Consider the following 13,523-nt stretch of genomic DNA (forward strand, 5'->3'; position numbering starts at 1 on the left):
TCAATTACAAGAATTTCGAATTCAGAATTCTAGCTCGGCTGTTAAATGTTTTCTATATTTATATAACAATGCCTGATTTTACTAAGCAAGCACTCTCTCGCCAACGTTCCCCATCTGACATCCTGGTCCAGGGTAGGCCACCTATAGTTGCTCCACTTCCTCGTATTCTTTTCGCGCAATGAAATGATAGAATAGCCGCGGGCATCTTTTCAGACACACTCATTTATTTGACGGTCTTGGTAACGCCACTTTTGACTTAGATACCTCTGAGCTCAGACCTGTTACAATATGAGCCATGGAATGTACAATGAACATGTGACGATGTGAGCAAAAATGGTCGCGAAATGCTTCTTCGCGCTGGTATCCCACTGTTGCTGATCTGCTACTGGTGCAGACGCCTGTTCTGAAACTAGGACTGGTCATCCTCAGAAGTTCCGGTACTGGAAGTTGTAACGACGTCCAGGCAGCGGCCCGATCGGGTACCGGCAGGAGGAGATGCGGCCGCGGCAGCCGTGGCGGCGACCAGTCCGGGCCATGGCGGCGTAGTGGGCTGCCGAAGATCCAGTGTCCCACATAGGGTACCTGCAGGATTCAGGGAAAGATTGTCTGACTCTGCCGCTTGCACTGATTCCAGCGGTGCGAAGAGAAACGCGTTGTCACAACTGTCTCGCATGCGACGTAATGTATACTTCAAGAGAATGGCGAACAGCTGATTAGACGGACGAAAAGGCTTTCACCGAACTCTTGCCCGTGAACATGGAGGTCAGCGTAAATGAGCGCATCTTATTTCGCGGAACAAACGGACAGTCCGACTGCGAACAGTCGTCAGCACATCTCTCTATAGTCCAACACCGTATTTACAAACAAAGGGGGCTTCGCGGCGTCGCAGCCGACTGGGGGTGCAAAATAGGATTAGCGCCCATAGGAATACATGGAACCGAAGAATTCCAAAGCAGTTTTCTGATTTCAAGAGGCACCTGTGAAGTCGTTATTCGGTACAGAGCAACCATGAACGCCCTGGAACAGATCGTAAAAGTGTGAAATCTCATTACCGAGACGAAATATTTTTAAAACACCGCGAAATGTACGGGGGTGCGAGTTGGGAGGGCGACCCATAGAAACGCACGTAAACAGAACTTACCGCAACGTTTTTCTCGTTTCGCAGAGCACCAGAAGTGGTGGCCGGTCGTTAAATATTGGTCAGCGCTTTGAAGAAGTATGCTCCGTCATTGCGGAGGCGGTCTACTTTTAAAACTCCCCGAATAATCTATGTTGTGAATCCGGACACCCCCAAAATGCTCATGTACAGCGAATCACGTAGTTTTGTTTATACTCTGATATGCTGTCGAATGAAGTAAATTAGCTTCATAATATTGTCCTTCAAGTGATACATCCTAGACAGAATTACATTTAAAAGGCAGTTGTCAAACGCCGTACGACAATACGGACCGAACGAGAGTCGCGCATTAGGAATACATGGAGCGTTTTCGCCGCGTCAAGCTGGCCCGGCGTCGGAAAAAACGCGTGCCGCCGCTGATCTGGCCCTGCCAGATATTTGACGCGCGGGCGGCGTCCTCTCGATCCGGAAGGGAAAGCTGGCATTTTCGGTTCCGGCACATGACCGACGAGGTGTGCGTTAGTTTGGTTATGGTTTGGCCGCAGAAATGTGATTATCGTAAAAACAAACGCCCAATCAAGCATGAAATGTCGTTTTTTTGTAAGTATATGACCTACTCTTGGATCGTATGTATTTGCTTTCTCCCTGAAGAGAAATTTGTAAAAAAAAAAAAAGAAGAGAAAGACCCGTGCCGCTGGTATCCGAGCGGGCATTCCGAGGTATCGTCGTTCATTCGAGCGAGCCAAATCCTTGTGCGACCTATTGTAAGCTTTCTACATTTAGCACAGTAGCGTTGGATTGAGCCCTTTCGCGATTTTAACGCAAGGGACAGCGTCGCCTCTCTCCCGCGTACCTCGATCTGCGATTATTTCCGCTCGCTGATGTATTTGCTTTCGCATCGAGTCATCCGCGGCAGCGCTCGCGCCGCTCAGTCTTTCCATGTATCTCGAGCTGGACGTCGCGTCGGCGCAGTACTTTTCGACGCGCGAAAATCGTGGGAAAAAACGCCGCATGTATTCCGGTACAGCAGACGACAGCGCAGCTGGCGATACCCATCGCGGCAGCCTCAAGCTCCGGAGCGTCCGCTAGCGACAGCGGCGGTGGGGCATTGCCGTCTGCAACTGTGCGCGGTCAGTTTATCGTGCTGCGAACGGCCCCGCAAGTCGTCAGACTTGCAGTACTTGCAAGGAAATGTAGTGTGCCATGCAACATGATGTCAGGGCGTGCTGCAAGACGTTCACCGAAAAATGGGAAAGGTTCAACGCTGCTGAACCGAGTCAAATGTTTCGGTAAGTTGTGTTTACATGTGTTTCTATGGGTCGCCCTCCCAACTCGCACCCGCATACGTTTCGCGGTATTTGAAAAATACTTCGCCTCATTAATGGGATTTCATACTTTCGTGATCTGTTCTAGGATATTCATGGTTGCTCTGTACCGAATAGCGAGATCATAGGTGCGCCGTGAAATTAGAAAACTGCTTTGAAATTTTTGAAGTCCATGTAATATTCCTGTGGGCGCTAAGCCTAGTTTTCACCCCCAACCGGCCCAGCCTGGCGACAGAAGCGCCACCACATCGCGCTTACGTCACAAATCGGTGTTGGGCGCACGGACGGTCCGCTTCTGACAGCACGCGCGACGATTACCGATAACGCATGGCTTGAGATAGCCTAAATGTAAGCATGTGTTCCCGCGCATCGGCGCACGCCACTGATAAGACCAAGCACGATGGCACGCTCTCTACGGTGCGGAAATGCATCGCTGCGCACTGGCGGTTTCAAAAAATACCATGCAAATTGTAAAAATTCCAGCATTATAACATTTTCCTAGAAGTATTATATCGACTTCGTTTTCACGGCTTCACCGGAGATCGTTGGCTATCACAGCTGTGAGCCGCCGTGGCGACAAAGCAGGCAGTGTAATAGTATGCCAACGCCTGCTCAAATGCAAGCTATCTCAAACCAGGAGTTATCGCTAGGCGTGATACCTACAGCCTATTCAAGCTAGACAGACGGTCCCGGAAAGGCAGTGGTCGCAGTTTCGAACCCCTGACCAGGACGAATTTTATGTATACACGAAGTTTCTGAGAAAGGTATATGGCTTTCCTTTGTAGCCGTAGGGCTCAGCTTATGTGCATTCCAATCAGTATAATCACTTCCTTATTAAAAACATCTCCCCTGTAAAGTTTTCTCGTCGCGAACTCGATTAATGTTTTCGACAAAGAAAGTTCGGAACTTTATGGCACAAATGGGATTCATTCCATCCAAGAGTCGCTCATTCGTCTGTCCCGAAACGCAGAACTACAAATGAAATTAAAGCAATCAGCGCGACGTAGATGCTCGTAAAGATGGTTCTACCGCAGATGATTCTGAATGCACAACTGAGTAGTAAGTGTTCGATGACTAAGTATATTCCTTTTGTCTTTTTGCACGAGTGTTTCGCTCGTGGCGAAAGAAAATGCCATCGCACAGCCTAAAACACGTGTCGTACTCCCCTAAATTTCGCCCAGCGATTTAACCTACTGAATCGAAACAGCCGAATTCATACATTTTGTTATTTGGCCTTCATTTCTTCAGAGAATAACTCTCTACAAGGACGCCGAAAAATTTTGCTGTGCTCGCCTTATAGTTTTGCGATGTTAAATACCCTGCTGTACTTGCCATACAGAAACAGTAACCGAAGCTTCCTCTGATTCGCGATTAACAAATTAAGCAGATGACACTGCTTACCTGAAGAAACGGTCCACCTTGACACCGAGAGGTCCGTAGCGAAGTGGATACCGGGACATCTCGCAGATCAGGAACGACACGCAGTTGTCCACGTCGTTTAGGCGAAGCAGGTTCAGGTGCCTGCGGACGCGGGCCCTGACGCTGGACGAGTTTAAGGGCTGTACCAACAGCCTGGGGTCGAAGTAGAAGCGGTACCCGTGTGAAGTGTACACTTTCGGGAGGCTGGACACATCCACAGATCTGTTCACTGGCCGGGAAGTCACGATCAGCGTCATCCATGAAGGCTCTGCCGTGGCGGTGTTCGTGCTAGCAGTCGTCGAGACAAGGGCTTCGTTAGTAGAAGCTGCTTCACGGCTTGTCGAAGGGATCGGTGTTGTTGCGGCCGTCGTAGTCGGAGCCAGTGACGTCTTGACGGTGCTCAAGCTTTGCCATGTGGGTGGTCGTGAAGGACGGATAGACTCCACAAGCTTGGCGATGTCGGGGTTTCGCATCAGCGAGTCGTAGTACCTGCGGAGTTCACTGACAACCACGGGGTCATTCACAAGGGCGACCAGGCTTTGCGCGGCCATCGCCATGCGGTTGACGAAGCGTTCTTCAGTCTGCCTCGACCCAAACACGCGGTTCCTGAGCCAGGAGAGGGACGAACTAGGCGGGAACGAGTCCTGAGCGGCACAGCACAGGAACGGAGACCACGCCATTACGACGAGGCACGTATTCAGGTTCATGGCTGAATACGCGCAAGATTATACGCTTGGACGCAGCAGTAAAACCACGTGTTTGCGCTGAAACTACGAGATGGGCGTACGTGCCGAGTCTGCTGCCCAGTGATGACTGACTGAAGTCGCGCGGCCGCTGAAATCACCCAGGAGAAAAAAGAAAAAAGAGAGAGAGAGAACGGGTGAACGCGCTTCCCATGTCAATTTGTTCTCATTTTCGGAAAGATATCTGGCTTTTGTCAAGGCTTTGACGTCACTCTTTCTTTCCCGTCTCGCCTTTCTTCCTTGTGGCCTTAACTATAACTGGCCAAGCCATGCTGACCTCAAAAGAATTCTAATCTGCGAAAGGAAGAGTGGGAGGGGGTGCTCTGCTTTGTGGCAATCGCTTTTATCTGGAGCCAACTGTGTCGGACGTTTCCGGGTCTAACAAAGGCTGGAAAATGACTATCTTTATAAGGCGAGCTGGTTGCTGTCAGGGCTGCAATACCCATGTCACAAAGGCAAGTTTAGCTTGAAGGAGCACTGAACAAGGGTTGAGGGGGAGCCTCAATTCGCAAGCCAAGCCAAGGTTTCGACAAGGGCAGCGCTATGATTACTGGCGGGGGTTTAAATACGGTTTTGCTTCCGAAGAAGAAAGACAAGTAGGGGAGGGGAAGTGAGAGAGAAAGAAAGAAGCAGGGCAAGGATGAAAAAATGTTTTCGTCTGTATGAATTTCAGACCCTGGTTTGGCGAACCGGTGATCCCGTGGCCAGGAAAAGAAAATCAAAAGTGGTAGCAGCAGGCAAAACTATAATGCGAGATGGATGATAAAGCAGTTTCTATGCTGGCATGCCTTCCCTGAAAGGGGACATACATTCCAAGGGGTCTTGATGAAGAACACAGCTGCAGAGGAATAGTTATCACGAGCTTTCCGCAAGGAGGGAGGAAGTAAACAGGATAATTACTAATCAAGTTAACCATACCTGCCACACCTTACATTATCTGAAGAAAAGGATTCAAGGGAAACCAAAGTCAGAAGTGATAAGAAGAAAACGTGCACCTCGTGCTTTGCGGAGAAGAGGGGATGGAACGTGCACGTGCTGTCAACAAACTGTACAATTAACGCTATATGGGATTGTTTTCCCGGCTAGTTATGGCACAGAAGGAATATATTTAAGGGATTCTAATGTTCATTTCGAGATATTTATTCCTGTTGTTTCCGATGTTCTAAATTTAAGGACTAGATTTGGCCCAATATATTTTCTATTTCTTTCGGGAAGTTTCGCCTGTGTCTGCCCTATAACCATTTAGCCTTATGTTCATTAATTGCCCTGTCTCTCTGATGTACTGTATATGGAGTTCCGGTAAAAACGACTCCGGAAAAAACGGCCCCGGAAGAAAAGTCTCCATTTGCGAAGTAGAAAAAAACGTCCCCAAACGGGTGCAAGCAAACGCACTGTAACGCCAAGTTTCGCCTCGCCTGGTGCACTGCTTATCAGAAGTGAATTGTTTTTACCATCACCAGTTTTTCCTAATTTTACTTTACATCTCCGTTTACGGTTTCAGCTTGAACTTTGTATTTCGTTTCCGCTGTTTTTCTTTTGTTTTTGTTTTTTATTTCCACGTGCTGTCCATAGTGCTATAAGGCAAAGATATTGTTTCCCTGTGGCATGCTGCAATATTGCATGACATCGCTCGCTCTTTCATCCGTCGGTTCTGAAGAGGCCAAATGGCTAAACATAATATTGATGCGACACTATAGCCATCGATAGGTTTGACGCCCGTCACAGAATATCTGCGATGGTTTCCAGTGACCCTTCTGCCGTGGGTGGTTCCTCCTGGCGAACAACGGCCTGAACGATTGATATAGTAGCCAGGATGTTGTCAGGGCCCGTATTCAGAGTTTGCGTCGTTATCGGTGTGTCGCTATACCACGTGACCTCGAGTCAACCGATTCGAGGAAACGCCAGAACATGATATTGCCACCTTTTCCGGTTTTTTAGTGGCAATAGCCGGTTCCGCCGTTTCGACCAATCAGATGACTCGAGGTCACGTGAGATAGCGACACTTTGATAACGACGCAAACTCGGAATACGGGCCCTGGAGAATGTGATATAAAGACTGCCGAAGTTATTGCCCCAAATTCTTGGCGGACGATGCGGGCCAAGGAAGAGAAGATCGACACAGGACGAGCTAGCAGCCGGTCGAATCCGCTTGTGGTGTTGCGAGAACTTCAGGTTGATTCTGTATATTGTCATAAGGAACCAAAACACACAAACAAACAAAAGAGGGTAGAGTCGGGCTGGTTGGTTCATGTTGGAAGGGAACAACGAAAATAGCACTTAGAGACGGAACCAAATGGTTTATTGCGAAAAGATGCCCGCAAAATATAGCGGAATGGCGAGCTAAACAGAAAAGACACACACACACAAACCGCATTTGGTGGCGCAATCATGTACACGACATACGTGCGTTGGGCTATCAAAAAACAGAGAGAGGGAGAGAGAGAGAGAGCTAAGAGACTACGAAAAACAGAACATGTCACTCCGGATCAGCATGGTCACTTCCGCCGATTGTGAAAACAGTGAGGCGTTTCTTTATAAGACAACAATCATAGAGATGGTGACACGTGTGTCAGCGAACCATCGGAGCCGATGACTGTTTTCTTGACATCCCACTTACGTGTGTCGCGCTAAATTTGTCTTTTTTCTGTGTCTTTTCTGTATTTTGCTCGTCCTGCCGCCGTATATCGCTCGCATCTTTGGTCCTTTCCTTTGTAAAAAAACAACAAAAAACTACAGGTAAACAAACAAATTAATAACTAAATGAAAAGATAAATAAAAGGGGTGATTTTTCGTGGTCTCTTCACACCGCAAATTCGTGAAGCAGTGTTTTCGCGATTAAATTATCAATGATACCGCTGTTGTTTGGATTTGGATGAATATTTTTTTGTTTAGATGAATATTTTCGCACTGATAAATTTCCCACAAGGGTGTTTGGACAGCAGGCACAATACCTTACATTCTTATGCTAACACAGGGGACGAAATGAAAAGGATGGTAGGCCTGAAGGAAGCATACATTCAGCCCCGGAAAGGAATAGCTTTTACAATAAGATTCATTATCAGCGCCCCTCGTATATCAGTATATCTTTCCATCCCGAATTATTGAAAAGGTAGAAGAAACATTTCCGATGGTCAGTCTTAAAGCACACTCAGGGCTATAAACAAAAGACGTGTTTCAATCATTCTCGTGGACAACGAGCTGTGGCTGCCTCATCTGAGTTTGCGAAAGATCTACATATTTCTCTACTTTTCTGAAACCCAGAAGACAGAGAGACAAGGAGGTGAGCCACAGTGAGAAAGGACAGGTGCGGGCACGACATTAAAACTTAGACCATGTTAATTGGTGGCATATCGGAGCAGATGCAATGTTCACTCTCCGATCATTTGAAATTTTGTAAATTCAAAGCAAAGAACACACTTTAACTCAAAATTGAAGTGGCAGCACCCAGTGTGCCGAATGGAGAAGAAAAAAAAAAGAGTGGCTGAGGCGGACAGCAGATGTTTTATTGAAATTCAACCTTGCACACGCTTGATCTCATAAAAGCAGCTGGCACAACCTCGTGCGCATGCTCTCAGAGAGGGAGCATCGATCAGCAAGGTAATTATATTATTAAATTAGGGCATCTATATTCTCTATATGTACAGACTAATGTCGACGAACGAGCTTAAATTGGCCTGGGGAAGACGGCAGCCTTCATCTCTTGCACGTTCATGGAGCAGGTGGCGTACATGTCGCAGGCTCCGGTCGACCTGCCGACTGCGGCCGCATCCTTGTAGTAAATCAGTGTCGGCTGGGTGGCCAGGGGGCGGTACTCCCTGCGCAAAGAGAGAGAGAGAGAGATTGAGTAACACAGAACAGCTTGTTCTCCCCATACTAGAGGCACGTTGAACTGCTGCACTGCTAATTGCAAGTCATTGAACAATGGAGTAGACTCAACGCAACCCGAAATGAAGCCGCGAATAGAGAGGACCCTCCACACTGCGTGTGAAACAAAACATATCATGCTTCCGATTAGAGTGAAAAGACAAGCTTACTCGAAAAATGTGGCCACGTCCGTCGACCGTTCGCCGAACTCGGAGGGATTCGCGACCATTGTGCAGAATAGCTTGGCCAGGCAGTCGTCTTTGTCATGAGACCTGAGGAAGCGGAAGTACTCCTCCACTTCTACGCCAGAGATAGTGGTGTTGAGGGCACGCACCACGACAGGCATAGCTTCCTCTTCTTCGGCCATGACATCGCGGCGATAGCGGGGACCCTGTCCGTCGGCGAACGCCTGCTGGGTCTCGCTCTCCGAAGGATGGCTGGCAGAGGCTGCTGCAGTAGAATCTGGTGCACTCTCAGCGCTGCTTTCGAGGTTAGCAGGCGAGGACGCAGGGAGCCGGCTTCCAGGAATAATGACGCGCTCGTGCACAGGCGGAGGGAGAGATGAGGACAACTCTGGTAGATCTGCACTGGCGCTCTCCTGGGAAGACTGGGGTTCGGAATCAGAAGCGGGAATATTGTAGAATGATGGAGGGAGACCGGAAGAGCTGTGCTGATCAACGGGCGAAGAGACTTGCCACTCGCCGTAAGGGAAGAGGTGACTCTGACCCTCAAATGGCGCCGGCCCGACCTTGGTCGGCTCCTCAGTCGACAGCTGCTGCTCCGGAGAGGCTAGTTGAGAACCCTGCTCCTGTTGGGCCCAGGGCTGAGTGCCCGGATGCGACGGCAAGTAGAAGGACTGTTTGGCGTCCTGGGCGACCACAGCCACCCGCATGAGCTCGCCGCCGGTGTTTCCAGCAGAGATGTACTCCTTGTAGTGTTCCAGAGGGAGGGGTACGACTGGGGCTTCATACCGTTGCGGATGGAAGGAGGTGGAGGCTGACGCGGCCAAGCGCCTCCTTTCCAGCTGGTTGGCGAAGTCGAGAGCTGCGTAGCCTGCCGCAAACTGCTTTTTGAAGTCGTACACTTCTTGTGAGTCACCGTCCGCGACGGACAGTTCGAGATGCCTGGAAGGCGGCACCGGAGGCAGTGGTTCCACTTGCTCGACAGAGACCTCTTCCACGGGCACAGGTACTTCTACGGCGCTTTCCTCCACGGCAGGGGTGGTAGGTGCATCGGCAACCTTGCAAGAGCAAAGAAAAGGAATAATGAACTGCCTGCTATAGCCAAACAACCATATAGCTAAGAATGTTTGGTTGAAACAAAAAAATTGCGAAATACGTCGCTACGAGATTCGTAACGAATGTCGACCGCGTACAACGATAATTCAACGATGTGAAGCCGACGAAGTGAGTGCCTTAAATGTTATACCAAACTTCATACTGAATTCCTTCTCCCGCTGTCTTAGCTAAGCGCTTCGAAACCAAACGACTATTATAACGCACCTTGAGGTCGACGCTAGCCTTGACGGCGCGGTCTCCCGAGAAGTAGGAGGCCAATTTGGCCGCCGCGCCCAGCTTGTACTCGGCCAGGGTGCGGAACTTGGACGTGAAGAAGCTCATGGGAGACGCGGTGCTGCTTCCCACCAGCAGCGCCAGGCAAAGCACCAGGGTAAATGTTGGTGCGTGCATCTGCAAGAGGAGGTAAAATAGTGCGTAGTGGACGGTTGTTCGGCCGACGAAAACCGAATATCAAAGTTACTCAACACGAATGGAAAAAATAGCAATGCAAAAAGGAGCAGCCACAAAGAGTTACTGGAAAGCAGGCCAGGCCACAAGTGCAGAAAGAACTGTACCATTGCATTTGAGTGTTGATAGAACCTGCTTTGGGTGCCCTTTTTGGGGATCAAGTTAAATACATGCATCAAAATATCGTAAGCTTCTTTCTGAAGTCGGCCATCGAAGGCTAAAAATTTTCAAGCGTTACATGGCGTACTCAAGCCCAGGGCTAAAAGGAATATCCTGCGTTACATCAGTATTGTTACATCCATTTATGACGCATTGCTACAAGTACAATACACTAAATAAAGAACGACAATATAGGTTTCATGTCAAAAACCAATGTCAGTTATAATATCAGCTCTAAATTTGAACACTAGAACTTCAATCGGACAGGATACCTGCTTCTTTTCCTACGCTAGCGATCTGGAAACAGAGAGAAAACACTGACTCACCTCGACTGTCTGGTGATATTGGCGTAAGGAGATGTGGGTTCTGAGAATTGCAGAATGTCTCGGCCGTTTTAAAAACCGAGTCCGTGGGCGGACCCCAGCGAAAGACTAAACCCCCGGACGATTGAGAAAGGAGGATAGGGAACAGCCGATTGGACAAAGCCAACTCTCATTGTGAGACGAAGTCGGGCGAGGCAAGGTGTAGTCATCGTTATGAAAGCACACCTGGACCAACTGCTTTGCATGGGAGCAAAAAAAAATGGCTCTCTCAGGTTCGCACCTGTCGACACGTGCGAGGCAGCACAAGTCGAGAAAAGGACAAAAGGAAACGAGTGGAAAGGGAGAAGAGAGCCTATGGCTGAGTGTTAGTGAGGCCTGGAGGTGAGAAGAACCCTTCAGCTTGGACATGCATGGCTCCCCCTTCTGCCAAGGACGTCAAAGTCCTCCATGTTCTCTTCAAACTTGTCGCAATGCTCACGTCCCCATGCATTGCTGTCTTTTTTTTTTATCTGTTCACAACACGCAGAAACGTGTAAAAGAATGTTTTAATACAGCGCACTTCGCGTGACTTGAAGCAAGCTGGAGAAAAACTACTTAGCAATCAAGTAAAACATTGCCTTGACTTAGCTGGTTTATGATTAAAACTTGACAGTGCGAAAGAAAGAACTGGATAGTGCAGGAAACGAAGACAAAGTCTGTAATGCGTTCCTTAGACTCAAAATAACATACTGTGAGTCTAGATAGTGCATGACACCCAGTTACAGCGGGCAATAAAGACAATACAAAGGGAAAAGATGACACAGGTGCACACTACCAACTGTTAATGCGAACACAGACTTAAATTACCTGCTTAGTGGTTGTCTTCGTCGGGCTGCTGATCTTGGGTTCCTTCGCCTGTTACAACTATTTTTATTTCTTTCAGTGCGGCTGCGATTCCCTGGTTGAAATGCTCTGCACACGCACATGATGTCGTACGCCGCAAGCACCACTTGCGGGTAATGCGGCGTCAGCGGGAGCGTCTTCTTTTCGCTCCTTTATTGTCAGGTCGGCAGATATTCCAATACATTTAAACGGGGCGGAAGAGTTTTCAGGAAGAGCAAGCGGGAACTACGCTAGTTGCTGTTGTCAGCCGTTGGCTGAAAGTCGCAGTGGAGGTGAAGATCGTCGTGTGCCATGGGTTCAAATCCCACAAGCGACATGCGGTTGTTTCTTCATTATATACATGATTACATTATTACTTCACGTTATTCGACACAACACCAACACACACACACACAAAACACCTCCAATGCTTCCTTTGGTTCGTCGGTGGCTCTTGGTTTCCTTCGTATGTATCTCATAACTAGCCCCCCACTTCCCAACATTTGTTTTATGTAACGTTATGGCGACTTGCACAATTATAATTCACTATTAAATGTTTGGGGCTTGCTATCGGAGTTACGTGACAGGTTTTTATGTATGCATGATGTCGTTAGTTTAGGTAATTCAGATGACCATTGTTTTGACACGGAGTAAAGCTGGCTCATAATCGTCCGTAGGCTTCCAAGTTGCTCGCATTATCTGTATCTATATAATGCACGCGTTCTCACTTCCTACCTAGCTTTCCAAGTGACGTAGGAATTTATATATATATATATATATATATATATATATATATATATATATATATATATATATATATATATATATATATATATATATATATCCACCATCGGCACGTTGTTTTTCTTCTACTTTGTGTTTAATTATCTTTCCCCTAAACAGATTACATTACTAATTTCTGTGATTAACCAAGTAAACATTAAAAAAAAAGACATAAAGTGCCATCCCCCACTCCTTCCTTGGCCTCGCCGACTGTTGGCTTCTTTCCTTCATGTATTATAACGAGCACCCTCATTTCCCCTTAATTGATCTGCATATATATATATATATATATATATATATATATATATATATATATATATATATATATATATATATATATATATATATATATATATATATATATATATATATATATATATATATATATATATATATATATATGAGATGACACGGTAGAAAAGCGGTAAACTTTAATCCGACGCGGCCGGGATCCGGCCTTTGTCAGTCTTCGGATTAAAGTTTACCGTTTTGTCTACCGTGTGTCATCTCCTATACGTTTATATATATATATATATATATATATATATATAAACGTATAGGAGACGACACACGGTAGACAAAACGGTATATATATATAGACTTAAAGTAGTTGACACACGGTAGAAAAAACAACACTTTATTCCGACGTTTCGGCCGGGGTCCGGCCTTTGTCAAGGAATGTAGCAGGAATATATCAAGGAATATATATATATATATACACACACAAGTGAAAAATTGCTTCATACTGTTTCCAAGCTTTTTGGAGTCGACGTTTCGGCTGGAGCCCTGCCTCTCTCAAGACTGAGGGTACATGAATCATGTATGTATGTATATATATATATATATATATATATATAGAAACCCCGACCGAAACGCCGGAATAAAGTTTGCCTTTTTAGTACCGTGTGTCTTTACGTTTATGCCCTACCGGACCAGCAGCAAGTGATCATTGAGAGCAGATGCCTCTAGAATTCAGACTTTCTTTCCCCCTTTTTTCTTTTTTTTTTTCGCTTGCCGCCAACCAAGGGAACAGCCAAGGGTAGCCCATCTGACTAGTGCCTTGACATTTATTGGCAAAACAGGGCACAGGGTAACTGGACGCAAACAAGAATCAATAAACACAGCGCTTAAAAAAACTAGACACGATAGCAAGCTGAACAGACACAGGCAGCTAGAGATGACAG

At 47.1% G+C, this 13,523-nt stretch overlaps 2 protein-coding genes across 2 annotated transcripts; both read right to left on the reverse strand.

The window, feature by feature from the left end:
• Positions 1-220: 220 nt before the first annotated feature.
• LOC146175868 (uncharacterized) lies at positions 221-4,764 on the reverse strand. The gene is made up of 2 exons (XM_084582228.1): positions 3,844-4,764; positions 221-582 (listed from the first exon to the last, which is right to left on the reverse strand). Exons 1-2 carry the CDS (start codon positions 4,566-4,568, stop codon positions 426-428), a joined length of 882 nt encoding a protein of 293 aa, XP_084438354.1. The 5' UTR covers positions 4,569-4,764; the 3' UTR covers positions 221-425.
• Positions 4,765-8,268: 3,504 nt separating this feature from the next.
• Positions 8,269-10,309, reverse strand: LOC146175869 (uncharacterized). The gene is made up of 3 exons (XM_084581217.1): positions 9,971-10,309; positions 8,639-9,708; positions 8,269-8,419 (listed from the first exon to the last, which is right to left on the reverse strand). The coding sequence occupies exons 1-3, from the start codon at positions 10,154-10,156 to the stop codon at positions 8,269-8,271; spliced, it is 1,407 nt and encodes a 468-aa protein (XP_084437343.1). The 5' UTR covers positions 10,157-10,309.
• Between the last annotated feature and the right edge of the window lie 3,214 nt (positions 10,310-13,523).

Source organism: Amblyomma maculatum, chromosome 10 (assembly GCF_055883805.1).
Source record: "Amblyomma maculatum isolate TAMU_Amacu chromosome 10, ASM5588380v1, whole genome shotgun sequence".
Classification (NCBI taxonomy): Eukaryota; Metazoa; Arthropoda; class Arachnida; order Ixodida; family Ixodidae; genus Amblyomma; species Amblyomma maculatum.